The sequence below is a fragment of the Larimichthys crocea genome, chromosome XVI (genome assembly GCF_000972845.2).
Source record: "Larimichthys crocea isolate SSNF chromosome XVI, L_crocea_2.0, whole genome shotgun sequence".
In the NCBI taxonomy this organism is placed as follows: domain Eukaryota; kingdom Metazoa; phylum Chordata; class Actinopteri; family Sciaenidae; genus Larimichthys; species Larimichthys crocea.
The window spans coordinates 6,830,440-6,852,718 of record NC_040026.1 but is presented as its reverse complement, the minus strand read 5'-3'; the positions used below and the strand labels follow the sequence as shown (position 1 = coordinate 6,852,718).

General features: G+C 40.2%; 1 protein-coding gene across 1 annotated transcript in view; it reads right to left on the bottom strand.

Annotated features, from left to right (window-relative positions):
• The window catches only part of rint1 (RAD50 interactor 1), a 77,753-nt gene that overhangs the window by 30,703 nt on the left and 24,771 nt on the right, over positions 1-22,279 (bottom strand). Inside the window, 7 exon segments of the mRNA XM_027289135.1 lie at positions 376-513; positions 8,022-8,101; positions 8,103-8,245; positions 8,834-8,944; positions 17,633-17,816; positions 18,034-18,174; positions 18,313-18,486. Of these exon segments, the coding sequence (XP_027144936.1) occupies positions 376-513; positions 8,022-8,101; positions 8,103-8,245; positions 8,834-8,944; positions 17,633-17,816; positions 18,034-18,174; positions 18,313-18,486 (971 nt within the window).

The following is a 22,279-nucleotide window of genomic DNA, read 5'->3' as shown; positions in this document are numbered from 1 at the left end:
TTCCATGATGACCTTTAAGGTCGTGTACAGTTACCCCCAATGCAGAAATTTTAATTAAAATGTATTATTATGTATTATTATTAATCATAATTCAGTGATTCATTTCTGTTTTAAATTGTTTTCAAATTTGCTATTTAATGATTTAAATGACATTCTGATGTTTTTATTACATTTTCTTCTCTTTTTTTTTCTATCTATGCGCATATTGCTATTGCTTGTCTTAATGTCAAATGTTTTTCCTTGCCTCTGTAAAGCACTATGAATTGCCTTGTGTACGAATTGTGCTATACAAATAAACTTGCCTTGCCTATAGTCTGTTATGCTACTGACAATGACTAAATGAAAGATTAGAATCGTATAAATGTATAATCTTACCAGTGATGACCTGTAGCAGAGTCATGAAAGTCTCAGCACAATCTGGAGCCTTCAGCTCATCCATATCACTGATGTCTTTGTACTGAGAGCTCCAGGCTCCCTCAGCTGACAGCATGGCATCCATTTTCTCCACTGCCACTGTAAATAATAAGAAGAAGAAGATATACTTTATTAATGGGGAAATTCTTTTTTCACTCACATGCAGTACAACGTCATAGACATGCAAATGTGGAGAGAGATGGTGGAGTGATGGGCAGCCAGCCAGACCAGCGCCCATTGAGCAGTTGGGGGCCTTGCTCAAAGGCACCTCGGCAGTGCCCAGGAGGTGAACTGGCACCTCTCCAGCTACCAGTCCACCTTCCATATTTTTGGTCCATGTGGGACTTGAACCGGCCACCCTCCGGTTCCCAAGCCAAGTCCCTATGGACTGAGCTACTGCCACCCCAAAATAGGCTTACGATGCTATTTCACAGTTATTGAGCACCCTACCGAGACCATGCAGAAAAAAACAATGTGGTTTGTATGAAACTTAATAATAATAATAATAATTTAGTTACTTTCCCAAACCCAAAACCAGCCACATTTAAAATGGTAAATGGATATACATCTCCTTTCTAGTCTTCCAACCACTCAAAGCTCTTTTACACTATATATCTTATTCACCTATTCACACACATTCATACACTGATGGCATTAGCTGTCATGTAAGGTGACAACTACTCATCAGTTTGAGGAGCTAACCAGTCATACACAATCACACACCGATGGCACAGCCTTCAGGAGCAATTTAGGGTTCAGTATTTTGCATAAGGACACTTCAACATGCAGACTGGAGGAACCAGGGAACCACTGATCATCTGATTATCTGATTAGTGGATTATTGGCATTGGGAAACATATGTTAACATATGACCCACTCTACCTCCTGAGCCACAGCTGCCACATATAACAGTTTAATATCATGTTAACACAAATATAAATAGTTTAAGTTTGACAAATAAGGCTTGCTATGGCATGTTTATAATGTCATTATGTTGTCTTAGTGCAGGTGTGTTGCACATGCTGCCGCTATTAAACTTTTCTGCCTGTGCATCTGAGGCAGAGAAGAGCATTGCTGTGCTAATCAAGTCAATGAGCTAACCAAGCGCATGCCAGGTTATGAAAACCGAAGTTGTCAAAAGAATTATATGGAGAAGTGGATCCACCAGATTCTTGAAATGGAGACGAAGGCTGTCCGAGACGAGCCTGAGCGGGCTCATTGTATACCCAGCCCAGCATTTTTTTAAATGTGAAACTGAGGCTTTCCAGGTAGATTCATGGACTCCGATACGCAATCTGTTGTGTTGCTCTGTCTTAATTTATTTCATGTACCCAGCTTCTAAATCTGTGTCTGGCTACAAAACACAAAGAAGTTTGACAAGGGCTTAAAATGGAAATAAGGAAGGGCAGGGCCAGGGGTGTATCTATTTCTGCTGAACGTAAAATAACTTAAATAACTTAATTCACTGATTAACCGACTTTATCGATGCCTGTGCTTGTTTGCTCTCATTTGCTGTCTATTTGTCTCTTGACCAAAACTTGCTCTCTCTTCTGCTCTCTAAACCATCAGACATAAAGCAAATAAAACTTTATCATGTCACTATTTTGCAGTATAAATAGCAAACCAGACACAGATTTAGAAGCTGGGTGCTCAAAATAAACAAAGGCAGAACACAAGAGTTTGGTGAATCAGAGTTTGGTCCATGAATCCACCTGGAGAGCCCCCCCCCCCCCCCCCCCCCTCCATAAACAGACCTGTGTTTTTGCCGCAGTGCTGGATCAGCTCTCAGAGGTTGTTTTAAAAATGTTCAACCTGAGCCTCAGAGAGAGTGAGTTCTGGTCCTGTGGAAAACCTTATGTGTGGTTCCAGTAACAAAAAAAACCCAGTCGCCTTAACTTCTCAATTGATTGAGACCATGAAGAGAGTCATTTTGAACCCCTGATGAGCCCAAATCTGGACTGCCTACAATTTGCCTACCAACCAGACATTGGGGTGGATGATGCACCCATCTACCTACCGTTATGGAATTTTCTGTCCTTTGGTTACACGGGGCCACGCATGGGCCTTAGGGTAATAGACAGTTACAGCACTATCAGAGGAGACTCTCTCTCTTGGTATGCAAGGCCGCTGTTTGGATTCCTGAAGGAGTGCAGGTGCCAGTCTATCTCATAGTTGCCTGGTGACTAGAGTTGAAGAAACTGAATGTTGGCCTCCTAGACATAATAGATAGCTAACTGTTGACGTTTTATTAGCATGAACAGACAACAGTGTCTCCAGACTGCTGAAGGTGAACACTAACTAACTTGTGGCATCATCGGTGAGGGTTTAAAGTCTGACCACCAGCATGAGTTGAGGAGAATAGAGACCGACTCATACAGTATGCATACCTGACTGTAGGGCTACTCGATTATGGAAAAAATCTCAAATATATACACACACACACACACACATATACACACATATACACACACACATATACATATATACATACATACATACATACATACATACATACATACATACATACACACACATATATTATATATATATATATATGATATATATAATCTTTATATATATCTATATATAATATATATATTATATCATATTCTCACACACACACACACATATACACATATATATACAACAACCACATATATACATTATAGACCTACACCTATACACATATACATATTATTATGAATATACGATATATATTATATCCTATACTAACATACTATATATATACATGATTCTATATATATACATATACTACTACACATACTCTTATATATACACTATATATATATACATATGATACATATATATATATATATATAGATAATATATATAATATATATATGACTATATCATATATATATATATATATTCTACACCCTATATACACATACACATCAAACATAGACATATATATATAGATAGATACTTATATTATATATATATATAATCTATACACCACACATAACCACACCACACACATTATACATCATTATATATATATATATATCTATATATGAGATATATATTATATATCTATATATGTAATATACTACATACATCCCGACGACATACATACCCTCCAACATACATACAACATACATACCTAGCATTACATACATACATACATACATACATATACTATATATTATATTATATATAATACACACCTACACACAACACACACACACCCACATATATATATATACCTATACATATATATATACACATCTATATATATTATATATATATATTAATATATATATATATATATATTATATCTATATCATATAATATACTAACACATATATTACTATATATATATACTATATATTCTATATATCGTCATATACATTATATATATACATATATATATATATATTATATATTTAGTGCTGTCAACATTAACGTGTTAATTTTGTCGATTAATTTTAAAACTTACGCCCGCTAAAAAAAATCACGCAATCGCGGTTTTGTTACTATCCGTGGCGGCCGCCATTTTGGATGTGGCAAAGTAGAGCTTTGTTTCCCAGATATATTAGTGTGTGTGTGTGAATGGGTGTATAAGAGGCATTAACTTAAGCCCTCACGGAGACTGCGCCCTGCACGGTCGCCCACATTGCCCCACAGCTAAAACCGGCCCGCTGTATTAGTTTACGCGGCAGATCTGCCCACATCCCAATATGGCGGACTAACGTATCGCAGCAACGGACCAACCTGCTCATGAGCTCTATGTATATGTCTTGATATTATCCTAACCTAAAGGAGGAGTCCTATGTATTATATGTCTATGATCTATCCTAACTAAAGGAGAGTCTTATATGTCTATGATCTATCCTAACTAAAGGAGAGTCTTATTGTCTTGAATCTATCCTAACTAAAGGAGAGTCTCTGTATTATGTCTATGATCTATCCTAACTAAAGGAGAGTCTATGTATATATGTCTATGATCTATCCTAACTAAAGGAGAGTCTGTATCTATTCTATGATCTATCTAACTAAAGGAGATCTATGTATATATGTCTATGATCTATCCTAACTAAAGGAGAGTCTATGTGTATATTGTCTATGATCTATCCTAACTAAAGGAGAGTCTATGGCGAAAAGATGGATAAGGACGGACTTTTAGGGGGAACATTTAATTTTAAAAGTTGCCTGACGGCTCGTTGGACAAAACACAGCCTTTGCACAGTTTGCCACAGCCGAATTTAATTCCACGAAGTAACACGACTTTAACATATCACCTCAAAACAAAACACCCTGTCTACACTACAAGAGTGTGGCACTCGTCAGTATATTTCCTCATTCTGGCTTTTCTCCGTTTGCACGCTGCATATGTGCACCTTAAGCCAATAAAATGAATGCATTTAAATATACTTTCTCTGTGTTTATCTACATTATTTGATCATTTACATTAAATAAATAAATATTCATTATAAGCTTCAGTCTCAGAAAAATGCATTTAATTTATTGATACATTTATTGATAGATTAATCGCGATTAAGATTTTTGCGATTATTAGTTAATTTTTTTTAATCGATTGACAGCCCTAATATATATATATATATATATATATATATATTTATTCGTGCTGTCAAAATTAACGCGTTAATTTGTCGATTAATTTTTAAAGAATTAACGCGTTAAAAAAAATTAACGCGGGTGGTTTGTTTACTTCCGGTGGCGGCGCCATTTTGGATGTGGCAAAGTGTAGCTTTGTTTCCCAGATATATTAGTGTGTGTGTGATGGGTGTATAAGAGGCCATTAACTTAAAGCCCCTCACGGAGACTGCGCCCGGGCGGTCGCCCACATTGCCCCCAAGCTAAAACCGGCCCTGCTTGTATTAGTTTACGGGCAGATCTGCCACATCCAATATGGCGGACACGTTAACGTATCGCAGCAACGGACCAACCTGCTCAATGAGGCGTCTATGTGTCTATGATCTATCCTAACTAAAGGAGAGTCTATGTATATATGTCTATGATCTATCCTAACTAAAGGAGAGTCTATGTATATATGTCTATGACTATCCTAACTAAAGGAGAGTCTATGTATATATGTCTCTGATCTATCCTAACTAAAGCAGAGTCTATGTAATGTCTATAATCTATCCTAACTAAAGGAGAGAGTCTATGTATATATATCTATGATCTATCCTAACTAAAGGAGAGTCTGTGCATAATTGTCTATGATCTATCCTAACTAAAGAGAGTCTATGGCGGAAAGATGGATAAGGACAGACTTTTAGGGGGAACATTTAATTTTAAAAAGTTGCCGACGGCTCGTTGGACCAAAACAAGGCAATTGCACAGTTTGCAAAGCCGAATTTAAATTCCACAGAAGTAACACGACTTTAACATATCACCTCAAACAAAAACACCCAGTCTACATTACAGGAGTGTGGCACTCGTCCGTTATTTCCTCATTCTGGCTTTTTTCTATTTGCACTGTGCATATGTGCACCTTAGCCAATAACATGAATGAATTTAATATACTTTCTCTGTGTTTATTCTACATTAATTGATCATTTTACATAATAAATATTCATTATAAGCTTCCGTCTCAGAAAAATGCATTTAATTTATTGATACATTTTTGATAGATTAATCGCGATTATTACAGAAATTTTTTGCGATTAATTAGTTAATTTTTTTTAATCGATTGACACCCTAATATATATATATCTATTATATATATATATATATATATATATATATATATATATATATATATATATATATATATTGTTATTGATTCTTTATGCAAAATATTCAAATTGAAATAAATTTTGGCTTGTTAGAAAGCCCATGTTGTTTTTAATCACTGTTATATTTGTTCTTAAAGAAGTACTATTTAGTTTTATTATATTTCCGGTGAATTTCCATTTTCCTACCTTCATGAACGCATCATGTCATTCCGACAGTCATTGATCGCATGTGTGAGACGCGTAATGTGAGAGAAGTATATAGCTCAGCTAAGAGCAGGGTGTGTGATTTCTTGCCTGTGTTTTTCCTATATCCTGCATCAATTGCATCACGCCACTAAATTTTCGGTGGCCGAATTTTCAGTGCATCCCTAATAATATCATAAGCATCAATAAGCAATACCGCATCTTCTTGAAACCCTACCCTTGACTGTATTAATAGGTTGCATATCTTTAGCTAAGAAATATCCAATGGCAGCTGTTAGGCCCTGTTTACATGTACACAGGTATTTTAAAAAACGGAGACATTTCCCTTCGTTTGTACCTATCTTTTACACGCAACGGAACTGAGAGTGAATTTGCCTCTGAAAACGAATCGAGTTTTAGGCAGCTGATGCGCCAAAAGTGCGACCAATGTTTACCTTTTGCTATGACGTTGCTCATGGAAGCAAGCCGCCTATAGGCTTGGCGTAGTTATGATGGCGCTCGATGACGTATTTATGCGGGTTGATGTAAATGAAAACTTTTTTGAAAACGATGAGATGTGCACGATGTTATTTGGAAAACGGAGGGACGGAGGGAAATATTCGTTTCTCAACATACCCGGCTATGTGTAAACGTAGCCTAATGTCTTGTGCCTCTCTGAATTTGTCGGATACAGAGTCGCATTAAACAATGTGTCTGTGATCGATCACTGAGTTTCCTTTGACGTCTTGCTGGTTGTGGCACTGGCTTTGTCTTTTTGTTTTTTTATTAATTCGTCGTGAGTGACTTAGTGCTTTTGTTTGAGATGGTTGAATAAATTTGTAGTGTTACCAAGAGGAGCAGCTATTACCTTGTAGCAAATCTTGCACATTATGTGCCTGCGTTCTGCTTGGATTCTTCTCCTTCGCTTTCAATCTCACTCATGTTTTTAAACACCGACACACCTCCTCACTCTTCAGCTGTGAAAGGAGTATGGGCTATCCTGTTAGTCAGCGGGGCCGCGAGAAATGGAATGTATTGCACATGCGCGTCTCTCAGAACTTGTGTGATGAAAAGTGGAAAATAAATCGTTTAAACTCGATTATATGATTTTTGAGATCGTTTGACAACAAAATCAAAATCATGATCAAAATTCGATTAATTGCACAGCCCTACTTGACTGTATGTAATAACGTCTCTGATTCTCCTTAATCAAGCTTCAATAAATACTACAGCATCACATGCTCCTGAATGCTTTCTTCCCCTTACCTACTACACAATCCTCTCACACCTGGAAGTACTGTAAGGATCATGTTCTTTGTAGATTATGTATTTTTAACACAATCTATCACTGCAAAGGAGAGATAGTAACGGGCTAGAGTTGAACACCAACACACAATTTACTGAGAGTGACCCATGTTTGGACAGTGCCAGTCATTTAAATAATTTTCATCAGTCTAAGAAATTTTCCATGTCACTGCATGTGCATTTCAGTGTTTGGAGCATTCCATTTGGTAAAACTGCCAAAAGCCCAATTTAATATGAACATAAATTAGTTGACCAAATAATAAACTGACTTAATGATAATGGAATAATTAAAATATCTTATAATCACGCTGATGCAAAATGAAAGAGAAAGATAATTCTGGTCCAGACATTTCTTGTGCAGCTAAGTAAACCTCGTAAAAGTTGAAAACTTACTCTTCTTTTCCACAATGAGCCACTTCTGAAGGGTTGTGTCCTCAAGCAGGAGATGAAGCAGACCAGGCAGCACTGCTGGTATGAGTGTTGCTTCGCAGCTCCTTCTCAAATTGCAGCACCTCCTCCACCAAGTGACAGAAGAGCATATCGTCATACAGCAGCCTACAAGCATCGCTGGCCACCTTCTCCTGGACTAGAGACAGCAGGCCTCGACACAGCTCCACCTACATATACAAAAATATTTTGCCCAGCTGTGACATTAGGAATTTGCCAGTTTTATTTGTTGATTCCTCTTGAGGTAGTATTATAACAAACATTTGTAATCAACACAATGTCAAGATTGGCAAGTTTCAAGTCCTGATGAGATATTTAACCATTTTAAGGTTAAGACGTCTGAATTTCAATTCTAATAATAATAAATATATTTTTTTTTTTACCGTATATCACATACTCTAACACAATAACACTATACTGCTGTGACACATTTCTACATTTTAAAAAATGGGGCAGTCAGTGAAAAGAAGATTTTGCTCTTAACTGCCATGACGTGGAATGAAGTAAATTTTTTCATGGAGGCATGCATTCATGAAACCAAAGAAACCTTTATACAGTATATTTTATATATTACACACACACCTTCATGCTTGTGGCTTGTGTCCACTCCAAATAATTTATTAATTTATTCTATTATTGTCAGTAGGAAATACAGGAACACAGTATTTTGTTTTGGATAAAATCAGACTACTGTTTTGGCTACATCCAACCAGAGGGGATTAGAGCAGAAACATAGAGTCAATTATATAACAGCATACCCTGGCACTGATGGTGGCCCCAGCTCTTTCCAGGATAGGTTGGATCTTTTCCTCCATGAATGTTGAACTGTTACCCATCCACATCAGAACTTGTGTGAGGTACCATTCTGGCTGAAAAACATACAGATAGGAGGAGTTTAAGGTTCTAAAGCTTTGCCAAATCCTCCTTGGGGACAACTAGTCACTCTCTGATCTACTTCTCTTATAAAAGTAAGAATGACAGATGACAGTTCTGAGACTGTGATCCATACATGCGACTGACATGGTTTCTGATCGCCCCTAATTAAGCTTTAAAAATACGTAGATTTTACTGCAGTTGTGCAACTATTTGTTATAGCTTTACTTAGCTGTTCTTCTGTGAACCACCGAGGTCACTTTTGAAAATTTTTCTGTGGCAAAAAACAAAGGTAAAAGAGCATCAAAGGCCCAGCATCGGCACCGGTCTCACCTGAGTGCCACAGACACAAATGATATGTGAGGCGAAGAAGATATGAAGTTCTTGAGGCTTTTCGTACCCTATGCTCCGAGATAGTATCCATTAAAGCAGACGTGGGTACTACTGTTGATACCCAAATTGAACGATGTCCCAGATATTCCAGATGGAAATTGATTCTGTCAGAGAGGAGTTTCGCCCTGCAATTACCGCACTCAAAGCAACAAGTAAAACACATGGCAAGAAGCTCATGGATCTGGAGTCAGCGGCTCTGAACATCTCAGACCTGACCAGTCTGGAGGGCTTTTCAGGCAGAAGTGGGAATTAAGGAAGCAGCCAAAGGACCTCATCCCACAAAGTTATCGTAGGGCTGATGAAGGACACGATTGACATGGACGAAAAGCCCCCGGTGGACCGAGCCCACAGATCTTCTTGCCCGAGGCCCCAAGATAGCCAAGGCCACAGGACTTCATTTTCAGTCTACACTTTTTACAACGAGCCTGCAACACTACGCACGCACTGCCTTCACAAAAGGCGTTCATGGGGCATCCCTGTCTTATAGAACGAACAATGGGAAAGGGATCTGATATCATGCTATTTGTGTAGACTCTGGCTTTTGGATTGTCATTTTTTTATATAACCTATCAGATATTTACCAAAGTTAAAATGTTCTAAGAGCTTGAAGAAAAACACCCACTCCACTAGATCAAATGCTTTTTTGGCATCAAGGCACACCATTATTGCCGACTCCTCTGACTGTTTCACTTCAGATATAATGAGGAAAAGACATCTTAGATTATTTGTTGCCACTGTATTTCTGATTACCCAGTCTAGTCTTCATTTATTAATGAGGGATGGTATTTCTCCAACCTGAAGGCAATAACCTTCAAAACAAAAAAAAAATCTAAAATTAAACTTTAAAGCCAACCATCCCTGGGGATTAAAGACGCATGAGGAAACTCAGTACTTCTCCATTAGTTATTGGTTGATCTAATGTGTCCATTTCTTCCTCTGATAACCATGGCAATTTCAGTTAGTTCAAGAAAAGTTTTCAGTTTAAAGTCTGTATTTTCCGATGTATATAGCTGTTTGTAAAAATATCTAAAGCATTTATTGATCTCTTGAGGATCATAAATCAACATATAATCTGGTCTCTTTAGTTGCTAAATGCTGGAATTTGATATTTGTATTTATTGTTATTATTATTATTATTATTATTATTATTATTATTATTATTATTATATATTATTATTAGGGGCCCGAAGCCGCTGTGCGAGGCCTATTGAATTTCTAATGTTTTTATTTTTCTTTTTAGGGCCCGAGCACAGCGAGGCCCTATTGTATTCGAACGCTGAACGACGTTTAAGAGTAAATCGCATTTTCCACGCCCTATCCCCCCCAAAACTCACAAAAATTTGCCTACCCCCCCAAATTACGTATTTTGGAGGTCTCACACATGCACGCGTGCATACGCCTCCAGAGCGCCACCTAGGTGCGCATTTTTGCCGGTGCCCCTCGCCACGGTTTCGCCCACGTGCACGAAACTCGGTGGGAGTATGTAACATGCCCAGACGCACAAAAAAGTCTCTTGGTGCCCGGGCGACAGTGAAGCTACGGCGTCCAATTTTGCTCAGATTTGGCCTTTTCCCTTTTTTGCCTCATTTCCAGGGGTCGCATTTGAATGAACTCCTCCTAGGGATTTCATCCGATGTGCTTGAAACTTGCCGTGTGTTCTCAAGGCGTCCACAATGAAAAGTTATCAAAATCACAACTTTTTATCAGAGGGCGTGGCCGTGACGGTGCGTCAAAGTGGACGCTGCCAATTTTTTCACAAAAAAACAAGACTCCATTGACTTTTGGGCTGATTTTCGGGCAAAAGTGTGCGGCTTCATATACTTTGTCAGAGCTGTCTGAACTTGTTGTGCTTGTTGAGAGCAATATTATGCACAATTCGGCTGCATAATTAATGAGGGGGAGGGGCAAAAGCGCTCTATAGCGCCCCCTTGAATTTTTCTTTGGGACAGCCCTGCCACAGTTTTGGACACAGAGTTATGAAACTCTTGTGGTTATTAAGACCGATATTATAAAGAACGATATTATGCACATTTCGACGTGCACACATTTCAACGTGCGCATATCTGCGAGGGCCCGACCATCGCTGCTTGCAGCTTTAATTAGGGCCCGAGCACAGCGAGGCCCTATTGTATTTCGAACGCTGAACAACGTTTAAGAGTAAATCGCATTTTCCCAGCCCATATCCCCCCGAAAACTCACGAAATTTGCCACCCCCCCAATGTCAGGCGTAAAATTACGTGTTTTGGGGGTCTCAACATGACGTACGCATATGCCTCCACAGCGCCCCCTGGTGCGCATTTTGCCGGTGCCCCTCGCCACGGTTTCGCCCACCGTGCACGAAACTCGGTGGGGTATGTAACATGCCCAGACGCACAAAAAAGTCTCTTGGTGCCCCGGGCGACAGTGAAGCGTACGGCGTCCAATTTTGCTCAGATTTGGCCTTTTCCCGTTTTTGCCTCATTTCCAGGGGTCGCATTTGAATGAAACTCATAGGGATTTCATCCGATGTGCTTGAAAACTTGCCGTGTGTGTTCTCAAGGCGTCCACAATGAAAAGTTATCAAAATCACAAACTTTTTATCAGAGGGCGTGGCCGTGACGGTGCGTCAAAGTGGACGCTGCCAATTTTTTCACAAAAAAACAAGACTCCATTGACTTTTGGGCTGATTTTCGGGCAAAAGTGTGCGGCTATCATATACTTGTCAGAGCTGTCTGAAACTTGTTGCTTTGTGAGAGCAATATTATGCACAATTCGGCTGCATAATTATGAGGGGAGGGGCAAAAGCGCTCTATAGCGCCCCCTTGATTTTCTTTTGGGACAGCCCTGCCACCGTTTTGGCACAGGTTATGAAAATCTTGTGGTTATTAAGACCGATATTATTAAAAGACGTATTTGCACATTTCGACTGCACATTTCAACGTGCGCATTCTGCGGGCCCGACCATCGCTGCTTGCAGCTTTAATTAGGGCCCGAGCACAGCGAGGCCCTATTGTATTTCGAACGCTGAACAACGTTTAAGAGTAAATCGCATTTTCCACAGCCCATATCCCCCCGAAAACTCACGAAAATTTGCCTACCCCCCCATGTCAGGCGTAAATTACGTGTTTGTGGGTCTCACACATAGACGTACGCATATGCCTCCACAGCCACCTATGGTGGCATTTTTGCCGGTGCCCCTCGCCACGGTTTCGCCCACGTGCACGAACTCGGTGGGAGTATGTAACATGCCCAGACGCACAAAAAAGTCTCTTGGTGCCCCGGGCGACAGTGAAGCGTACGGCGTCCAATTTTGCTCATTTGCCTTTTCCCGTTTTTGCCTCATTTCCAGGGGTCGCATTTGAATGACTCATAGGGATTTCATCCGATGCTTGCTTGAAACTTGCCGTGTGTGTTCTCAAGGCGTCCACAATGAAAAGTTATCAAAATCACAACTTTTTATCAGAGGGCTGGCCGTGACGGTGCGTCAAAGTGGACGCTGCCAATTTTTTTCAAAAAAAACAAGGACTCCATTGACTTTGGGCTGATTTTCGGGCAAAAGTGTGCGGCTATCATATACTTTGTCAGAGCTGTCTGAAACTTGTTGTGTTTGTTGAAAGCAATATTATGCACAATTCGGCTGCATAATTATGAGGGGGGGGGCAAAGCGCTCTATAGCGCCCCCTTGAATTTTTCTTTGGGACAGCCCGCCACAGTTTTGGCACAGAGTTATGAAACTCTTGTGGTTATTAAGACCGATTTATAAGAAGATATTATCACATTTCGACGTGCACACATTTCAACGTGCGCATATCTGCGAGGGCCCGACCATCGCTGCTTGCGCTTTAATTAGGGCCCGAGCACAGCGAGAGCCCTATTGTATTTCGAACGCTGAACACGTTTAGAGTAAATCGCATTTTCCACAGCCCATTTCCCCCCGAAAACTCACGAAAATTTGCCTACCCCCCCAATGTCAGGCGTAAATTACGTATTTTGGGGGTCTCAACATAGACGTACGCATATGCCTCCACAGCGCCACCTAGGTGTGCGTTTGGAGGTGCCCCTCGCCACGGTTTCGCCCCGTGCACGAAACTTGGTGGGAGTATTGTAACATGCCCAGACGCACAAAAAGTCTCTTGGTGCCCGGCCTACAGTGAACCTACGGCGTCCAATTTTTCCAAATTTGGACTTTTCGTCTTTTTGCCTCATTTCCAGGGGTCGCATTTGAACGAACTCCTCCTAGGGATTTCATCCGATGTGCTTGAAACTTGGCGTGTTGTGTCTCAGGCCTCGACAATGAAAAGTTATCAAAATCACAACTTTTTATCCGAGGCGTGGCCGTGACGGTGCGTCAAAGTGGACGCTGCCAATTTTTTCACAAAAAAACAAGACTCCATTGACTTTTGGGCTAATTTTCGGGCAAAAGTGTGCGGCTATCATATACTTTGTCAGAGCTGTCTGAAACTTGTTGTGCTTGTTGAGAGCAATTATGCACAATTCGGCTGCATAATTAATGAGGGGGAGGGCAAAAGCGCTCTATAGCGCCCCCTTGAATTTTTCAGTGGAACAGCCCCGCCACAGTTTTGGACACAGAGTCACGAAACTCAGCCGAATTGTAGAACATGCAGGACCTACAAAAAAGTCTCTTGGAGCAATGGGCTACCAGAACAGAAAGCAAGATATTTAATCATGAAATCGCCATTTACTGTGTTTCGGCCTGGTTGAGAAGGGGTCATGTTTGAACGAACTCCTCCTCGGGATTCATCCAATTCACTTCAAACTTGGTGGAGTGTTCATATAGACTTCTGAGTAAAAGTTATCAAAATTATGATTTGAGGAAACGGTGTGGGCGTGGCGATCCATAAAATTCATTCAAAGAAAAAATCACCACGAATCCCTACTGATTGCTTGTGATTCTCAGACCCTCACGTGTGTGATTCTATATACTTTCTCAAGCTGTCTGGAACTTCTTGGTGTTGTTAGAGCAATTATGCCACAATTCGGTTGCATAATTAATGAGAAGGAGGGGCAAAAGCGCTCTATAGCGCCCCCTTGAATTTTTCAGTGGAACAGCCCCCCACAGTTTTGGACACAGAGTCACAAAACTTTGCTGAATGTAGAACAGGGCAGTACCTACAAAAAAATATCTTGGACCAATAAGCTACAAAGAACAGGAAGCGAGATATTTAATCATGAAAATCGCCATTTTAGGTGTTTCGGCCTGGTTGACAAGGGGTCATGTTTGAACGAACTCCTCCTAGGGATTTCATTCAATTCACTTCCAACTTGGTAGGTGTGTCACCATAGACTTCCTGAGTAACAGTTATCAAAATGATGAATTTTGGGGAAACGGTGTGGCCATTTCCACATGCACACATTTCGACATGCCACATTTCGACGTGCGCACATGTGCGAGGCCTCCGACCATCGCTGCTTGCAGCTTTAATTAGGCCCGAGCACGAAACGTGCAAGCCCTATTGTATTTAAAATGTTTATTATTTTTTTTTTTTTTTTTATTCTTTTTCTTCAGACTTAAAGTTAAATCGTCTTTTCGAAGCCCATATCCCCCCGAAAAACTCAAGTAAATTGCCTTACCCCCCAAAGTCGGCCGTTAAATTTCGTATTCTGGGGTCTCCACGCACGCACGTTACAGAAATGGCTCTACGGCGCACCTAGGCTTCGGTTGTCGGAGGAGCCCCTCGCCACGGTTTCGCCCACGTGTACGGGACTTGGTGGGGTATGTAACATGCCCAGGACGCACCAAAAAGTCTCTTGGTAACCCGGGTTTTCGGTAAAGGGTACGGCGGCCATTTTGGGTCAAAGTTCACATTTTGTGATTTTTTGGTCATTCCAGGGGTCGTATTTGAACGAACTCCTCCTAGGCTTTCGTCCGATCTTTTGAAACTGGCACATGGGTTCATGGCTTTGACGATGAAAGTTTATCGAAAAACATTACTTTTTGATTGTACTATGTCAGAGGGGGGGGGCCACGAAATTCTCCATTTTGCCATAAAATTTCAAAGTGCTATAACTTTGTGAAAAATTCCAATCTTCACCAACTTTGAAATTTAATGGCTTGTCTGACCTTAAAATACATTTCCACAAAAATTCGGTGATTTTTATAGCGCTCCTAGTGACCGACAAAAAAAGCCCACTTTTACGAGGATGGCGTGCTGCAGCTCTGACAATATTGCATATATCCCCTCAAACTAGGTGGGATTTTTCAAGGCTTGGACTTGACATTGAGAAATATATTTCAACTTTTTATCAGGGAGCGCCGTGGCCGTGACGGAGCGTCAAAGTTGTACGCTGCCGATTTTTTCACAAAAAAACAAGACTCCATTGACTTTTAGGCTGATTTTCGGGAAAAAGTGTGCGGCTATCATATACTTTGTCAGAGCTGTCTGAAACTTATTGGGGTTGTTGAGAGCAATATTATACACAATTCGGCTGCATAATTAATGAGGGGGCGTGGCAAAAGCGCTCTATAGCGCCCCCTTGAATTTTTCAGCGGAACAGCCCCGCCACAGTTTTGGACACAGAGTCACGAAACTCAGCCGAATTGTAGAACATGCTAGGACCTACAAAAAAGTCTCTTGGAGCAATGGGCTACAATGAACAGAAAGCAAGATATTTAATCATGAAAATCGCCATTTACTGTGTTTCGGCCTGGTTGAGAAGGGGTCATGTTTGAACGAACTCCTCCTAGGGATTTCATCCAATTCACTTCAAACTTGGTAGGAGTGTTCATATAGACTTCCTGAGTAAAAGTTATCAAAATTATGAATTTTGAGGAAACGGTGTGGGCGTGGCGATCCATAAAATTCATTCAAAGAAAAAATCACCACGAATCCCCTACTGATTGCTTGTGATTCTCAGACACTCACGTGTTGTGATTCTATATACTTTCTCAGAGCTGTCTGGAACTTCTTGGGGTTGTTAAGAGCAATATTATGCACAATTCGGTTGCATAATTAATGAGAAGGAGGGGCAAAAGCGCTCTATAGCGCCCCCTTGAATTTTTCAGTGGAACAGCCCCGCCACAGTTTTGGACACAGAGTCACAAAACTTTGCTGAATTGTAGAACAGGGCAGTACCTACAAAAAACTATCTTGGACCAATAAGCTACAAAGAACAGGAAGCGAGATATTTAATCATGAAAATCGCCATTTTAGGTGTTTCGGCCTGGTTGACAAGGGGTCATGTTTGAACGAACTCCTCCTAGGGATTTCATTCAATTCACTTCAAACTTGGTAGGTGTGTTCACATAGACTTCCTGAGTAACAGTTATCAAAATGATGAATTTTGGGGAAACGGTGTGGCCATTTCCACATGCACACATTTCGACATGCGCACATTTCGACGTGCGCACATGTGCGAGGGCCCGACCATCGCTGCTTGCAGCTTTAATTATATTTGTCATTCTTCAGTTGCCAGGCCAACAATTTCTGAGCCTCATCACGTAGCTCATAGTGGCGTTGTCTTGTTCTTGGTCATGGTCTTGATGGTGGCTGAGAATTCATATAGATTTCTTTTCCTTGTAAGGGCTTTATATAAGCCCACTGACCTAGTGCGAAAATGTTTCTTTTCTAGCTGTTTTGTTTCTGATTCCAATTGTTCTCAATGTTTATTAGAATCTTTTTAGTCTCTGAGGTATATTAAATCATCTGCCCTCTCAGATATGCTTTTAGGGATTTTATTTTATTATTTTTATTTGTTAATTTGTCCAATTAAATTTGTGCCTTTACTAGTACTACTACTACTAAACAAAAACAAAAGCAATAACAGCTACTAAAAAGCAAGAACAAGAAATCTTGCATCTGTCCCTTTTCAAGGTACCTTAGTCGCACTAATGTTCAGGATGAGGTTCTTGGTCTTGGTACCAGTAGGTCAGGTTCTCTACTAGGGTCTAAGGACAGAGGGTGTCACTCCCTGTACAGATTGTAAAGCCCTCTGAGGCAAATGTACTTTGTGACTTTGGGCTATGCAAATAAAATTTGATTTGATTTAAAATGTGTAAAAATGCAATTTTAGAAAATGTTTTTCCTAAAAATTTTCCTATTTTCTATGTTTCACTCTTTTGAAAATTAAGAGAAAATTTTATTCATACACTAATTTTAAATAAAAAAATAGAAATTTGATCCATTCGAAAACTGCTATAAACTGTATTTGAATTCCACTTGAATTTTTTGTGTGAATGATGAGGATTATACACATAAACTGAAGATTATGTATTTGTTTTCACTGGTGTGCATAAAGAAAAATAATTTGTGTTTACACAGGCATGTATATGTGATGCATGTTTTGTGTGTGACCTTGCTGAGGGAGTTAGTCTGTCGATTCCCATAGAAATGGTATCTGAACCTCCTGATGAGCGGCAGCAGCATGATCTGGATGGGAAGACAGAGTGGAGGAGCTTGGGATGGAGGTGTGGCTGAAGAAACGGGCTGGGTAGAGGATACAGAAGGAGCCAAAGTCCTCTGGGACAAGAGGTCATCACTGTCAGGGGACGTTAAAGACACCAAACACTGTAACACATGCATTCTAACAAACCTACAACCTCCTTCCTGTAATCTATTACCCTGTAACTTTCTATTTAGTGTCATTAATTTGTTCACAAACACACTGTTGATACTCTACTACAGTAGAATATTAGCTATTGTTTACAGCTAATAAGGAAATGGGTAGTGGCGCAGTGGCCCAGAATGAAGGATACGAGGTCTGGAGGGCAAGCAATTGTGTGACCAGCAGCTCTAGCTGGCTGCTGATCTCCTGATAATTGGCAGTGGGTGTCAGTGACTGAGTAGGAGGGGAGATGATCGGCCAATGAAGCTGAGTCAATACTTTCTCAAAATCACTATGAAGGAGGTGAAAAGGAGTATTTAGTCACATAATAAACATAGGACAATGATACAATAATACAGAGTTCATCAAGGTGCATCTATGAACATTGTATTTAGTGACATAAAGAAATACTGTGGTGGTGGACGTTTACCTGGCCAGTCGGTCTTTGATAATCTTGTGCCAGAAGAAAAGTGTTTCCCGGAGGAAGTCCTGGAGGTGAGAACAGCCAGACTCGCTTAGTCCTGCATCCAGTGCAGCCATACTGTCTACTGCCCTTATGGCCTCCCAGACACTGCTAGTCATAAGACACTGCTGGACTGCAGCACTGCAGACACACAACACACTCTTCAGCTTCAGCCCACAGAAGATGCAAACTGGGTGAACCTTTTTTAAAAAGGTCATATTAAAACTAACCATTTTATATTGTAATGCTGTTAGAGTGCATAATGTTAAATGACATTTTCTCTCAGAGCCAGACAAACTACTAAACATGCCACTAAACCTTCTATGTATTGAACTGCAGTTCTCTTTAGAATTTGAGTACATTCTGTCTATGACAGCACAGTCAACAAAAAGTATCTATTATGGGCATGATTTCACCATTTAAAGTAATTGTAGATTGAACTACCTGTCCAAATTTTGAGCCCATGCTTAGCTTTCAGGGTTCTTTATTCTTTCCATTACATTATCTATTTATATGTATCTTCTCCTCTTTTCTGTCCTGTCACTCTCATTTATATTTGATAACTCTGTCTCTGTCTCATACAGTGGTGGTCAAAAGTTTACATACACTTGTAAAGAACATAATGTCATGGCTGTCTTGAGTTTCCAGTTATTTCTACAACTCTGATTTTTCTCTGATATAGTGATTGAAATAGATCCTTCTTTGTCACAAAAAACATTCATGAAGCTTGGTTCTTTTATGACTTTATTATGGGCAGGGGTGGAAAGTAACGAAGTACATTACTTGCGTTACTGTAATTGAGTAGCTTTTTTGTGTACTTGTACTTTTTCAAGTACTTTTTGAAAAGTGTAATTTTACTTTTACTTAAGTATGTTTTCTTTTAAGTAATGTACTTTTGTACATTTTTCATCACAAGCGTTACTGAGTAAAAAAAAAAATGAAAGGAAAAAAAAAACAGAATCGGGGAGCCGCATTCTGGAAGTGAATAACGGAAAGCATGCGTGATAGTCTCACGCCTCACAGACGATGTCGGGCATGGAGGAGGCAGAGGAGCATGTGGACGACCCTTCAGAGAATTCAAGAAATGAAGTGCACCCCTGGCCCTATATAAGTGACCACTTCGGCTTCGTTGAGAAAAGGGGTGACAGCTTTGTTATGCAATGTAAATTGTGTGTACCCAAGACGACAACCATTTCTGCGTACAAAAATTCGACATCTAATCTGCGCAAGCATGTTGAGGTAAGTCACGTTCCCTTTCCGCAGTTAAACCAGAGAACTTCTGCGGCTATGGTTAAACTTACTGACGACAGGCTGGCTATAGTTCTATCTAAAATACTGGATGGCATTGCCTAATATTGAAGTAGCAAACTGTTGATCAGTACCGACAGATAACCAACGGCAACTAGCTATTCTGTTATTCGGCTGGCTAATCGTGCGAGCAAGTTAGCTTGCCAACCTAGCGTCATCAGTCCTACGTCTTTATACTGTCATTGGACCTACCATAGGCTACATCCAACAGGCCAATAAATAGTACTAAACAAAACACATGGCAGCTAATGTTTGAATTGATAATAGCAAATATGTAGACAGCTGGGGATGCAGCGGTTTTTGGTGTAGAAATCCACCTTTTTGTACCCCTGACACAGTTAATCATCATTTTCAATTGGTGCACACAGGCGAGCTATGAGACTTCGGTGCAACATTTCACTTTAATATTTCGTGTATAGCAGCTAATGCTTTTTGTGTAGCCCAGGTGTGGTTAGACGTGTGTAGTGGGCCATATTCGAGGCTGTATTGGGGGAGGTGGGGGATGGACGTATTGTATGCCATTATGTCCTCTTGTAAGTAGCTTTAGATAAAAGCATTTGCTAAATGTAATGTGATATAATTTCATTTTAAAGAAATTGCCTGAAGCTATGTTATTGATTTGTTTTTCATAGTACATTTCCCGACTAAAATGGTATTCATTTGCTCTGATTTCATACAGGTTGAGTTCTGCAGAAATAGCTTTCCTGACAGAGTACCGAAACGTGATGACACCTTTGGTAAAAGCTTTGAATATCCTGCAGTCTGAAACCAACACACACATGGGGTGGCTCCTGCCAGTGATCTTCCAACTCCAAGCAAAGCTGAGCAATCTGGAAACCTCCTCCTCCCCCCCCCCCCCCCCTTCCCCTTTTCCTTACTTTCTTCCCTCCTCTTCTTCATTCTCTTCCCCACTTCCCGGCTCCACCTTTTTTCTCCCCTCTCCTTCTTCATTCTTCTTCTTCTCTTCTCCCCTCTCTTCTTTTTTGTTCCCTTCCCTTCTTTTTTTCTTCTTTTTTTTGCTTTTACCTTTTTTCACTCCCTTTTACCCCCTCTTTCCCTCTTTTTCCTTTCTTGCTTTCCTTTCTCCCCTCGCCTCCTGTCCAATATTAAAAGGGTAGCAGACAGTCTGAAGTGTCTGGGATGCAAGGCAATTGGAATAATCCACACAAATTGTGTAGAAACTCATGGCAAAAAGATTGTGTTGCATAATATGGACATGGTGCCAAAGATGAAAATCATACCTGCTTCAAATGCACATCTGCCATTCTCAGTCCAGTTGGTCTGAACTTGGGGAGGAGGATGCAAGGCAGTCAATTCAGCTCAGGGATCCCTCCATCATCTGACCAATCGTTTTGAGACAACCAACTGAATTGCGCTGCTGAGTGGCGAACATATCTTGGGATAACAGCTGGAATCCACCGGGTCCACCACAGTGATGCGTTTTGAGCGCACAAAACTACTCTGACATTATGAGTGGCCTTCCTCTATGTTTTGATTACAGGGTATGGTGGCAGACTAATTGCGGAAAATTTATTCCAGTTTTGGTGGAATTCGATTTGCTTCACATTTCCCACACATCTTTGAACCACTTCTGGACTTAAACTGTTCAAGGATTCTGTTATCCAATTTTTACCCCCTTAATCCCTCGAAGACTTAGATGGTCTTTGAATGTGTTATCAAAGTAATAAAACATTATAATTTGAGACTGGCGGATGTGGTGTTGTACCCATAAACAAATGCTTTACCTCACATAATGTGGACAATCTAAAATGGAAATAAACAGACTTTCCAATGGTATAAGATTTATTACTAAGAAGCATTGTGACAACAAAGAAATCTATTTATCTAGCTAAAACAAATTTCTCACTTGTCATTTAGGTTCTGACTGTATCCAGTTCTGCGCCTCCTAAAGTTTCTGCAGCTCTGTCTGCTGCTGAGGAGGCTACAGTTCACTTGAGGCCCTGCTGCAGAAAGAGCAATTTATCTCTAACAGCTTAACCAGGTAAGAACAACACAAAGAAAGAGGCAACATACAGAAAGAGCAACCTTTTACGACCCCTTTCTATCACTGAGTAGACTGACAACTCCGAATGTGACCTATGACCTGTTATATTCACTGCATAACAGCTACACTACAGAACAACAGCATATTAACAACAATCACATAATTAACCAAATGTTATTGCAATACTGCAAGAGGCTTGTGTAAAGCAAGATTTTACTATGGCTGGCCTTGAATTTTGAAGAAAATTGCTACAGTGGCCACCAGCCCAGCACCCCAGACATACAGAAATATCAATTCCCATGCATCCCTTAAATACATCCATCAAATAGATGGTTGTAACCAAAAATCTCTAATTTGACTAACCAGACTGAAGTACAGGTTTACATTGGTCTGATGTCCATTCATTGTGTTTCTTGCACCAGCTAATCTTTTCTTCTTGTTGGTCTCCATCAGCATGGTTTCTTTGCAGCACTTCAACTATAAAAGGTCTGATTCACACAGCCTCCTCTGAACAGTATGATGTCAAGATGTGTCTTCTGCTTGAACTCTAAGTATTTAGGTGGGCTCTAATCTGGGTGCTCTAAATTGGGAATTCTGAGGCACTTAACTGTAATGAACTGA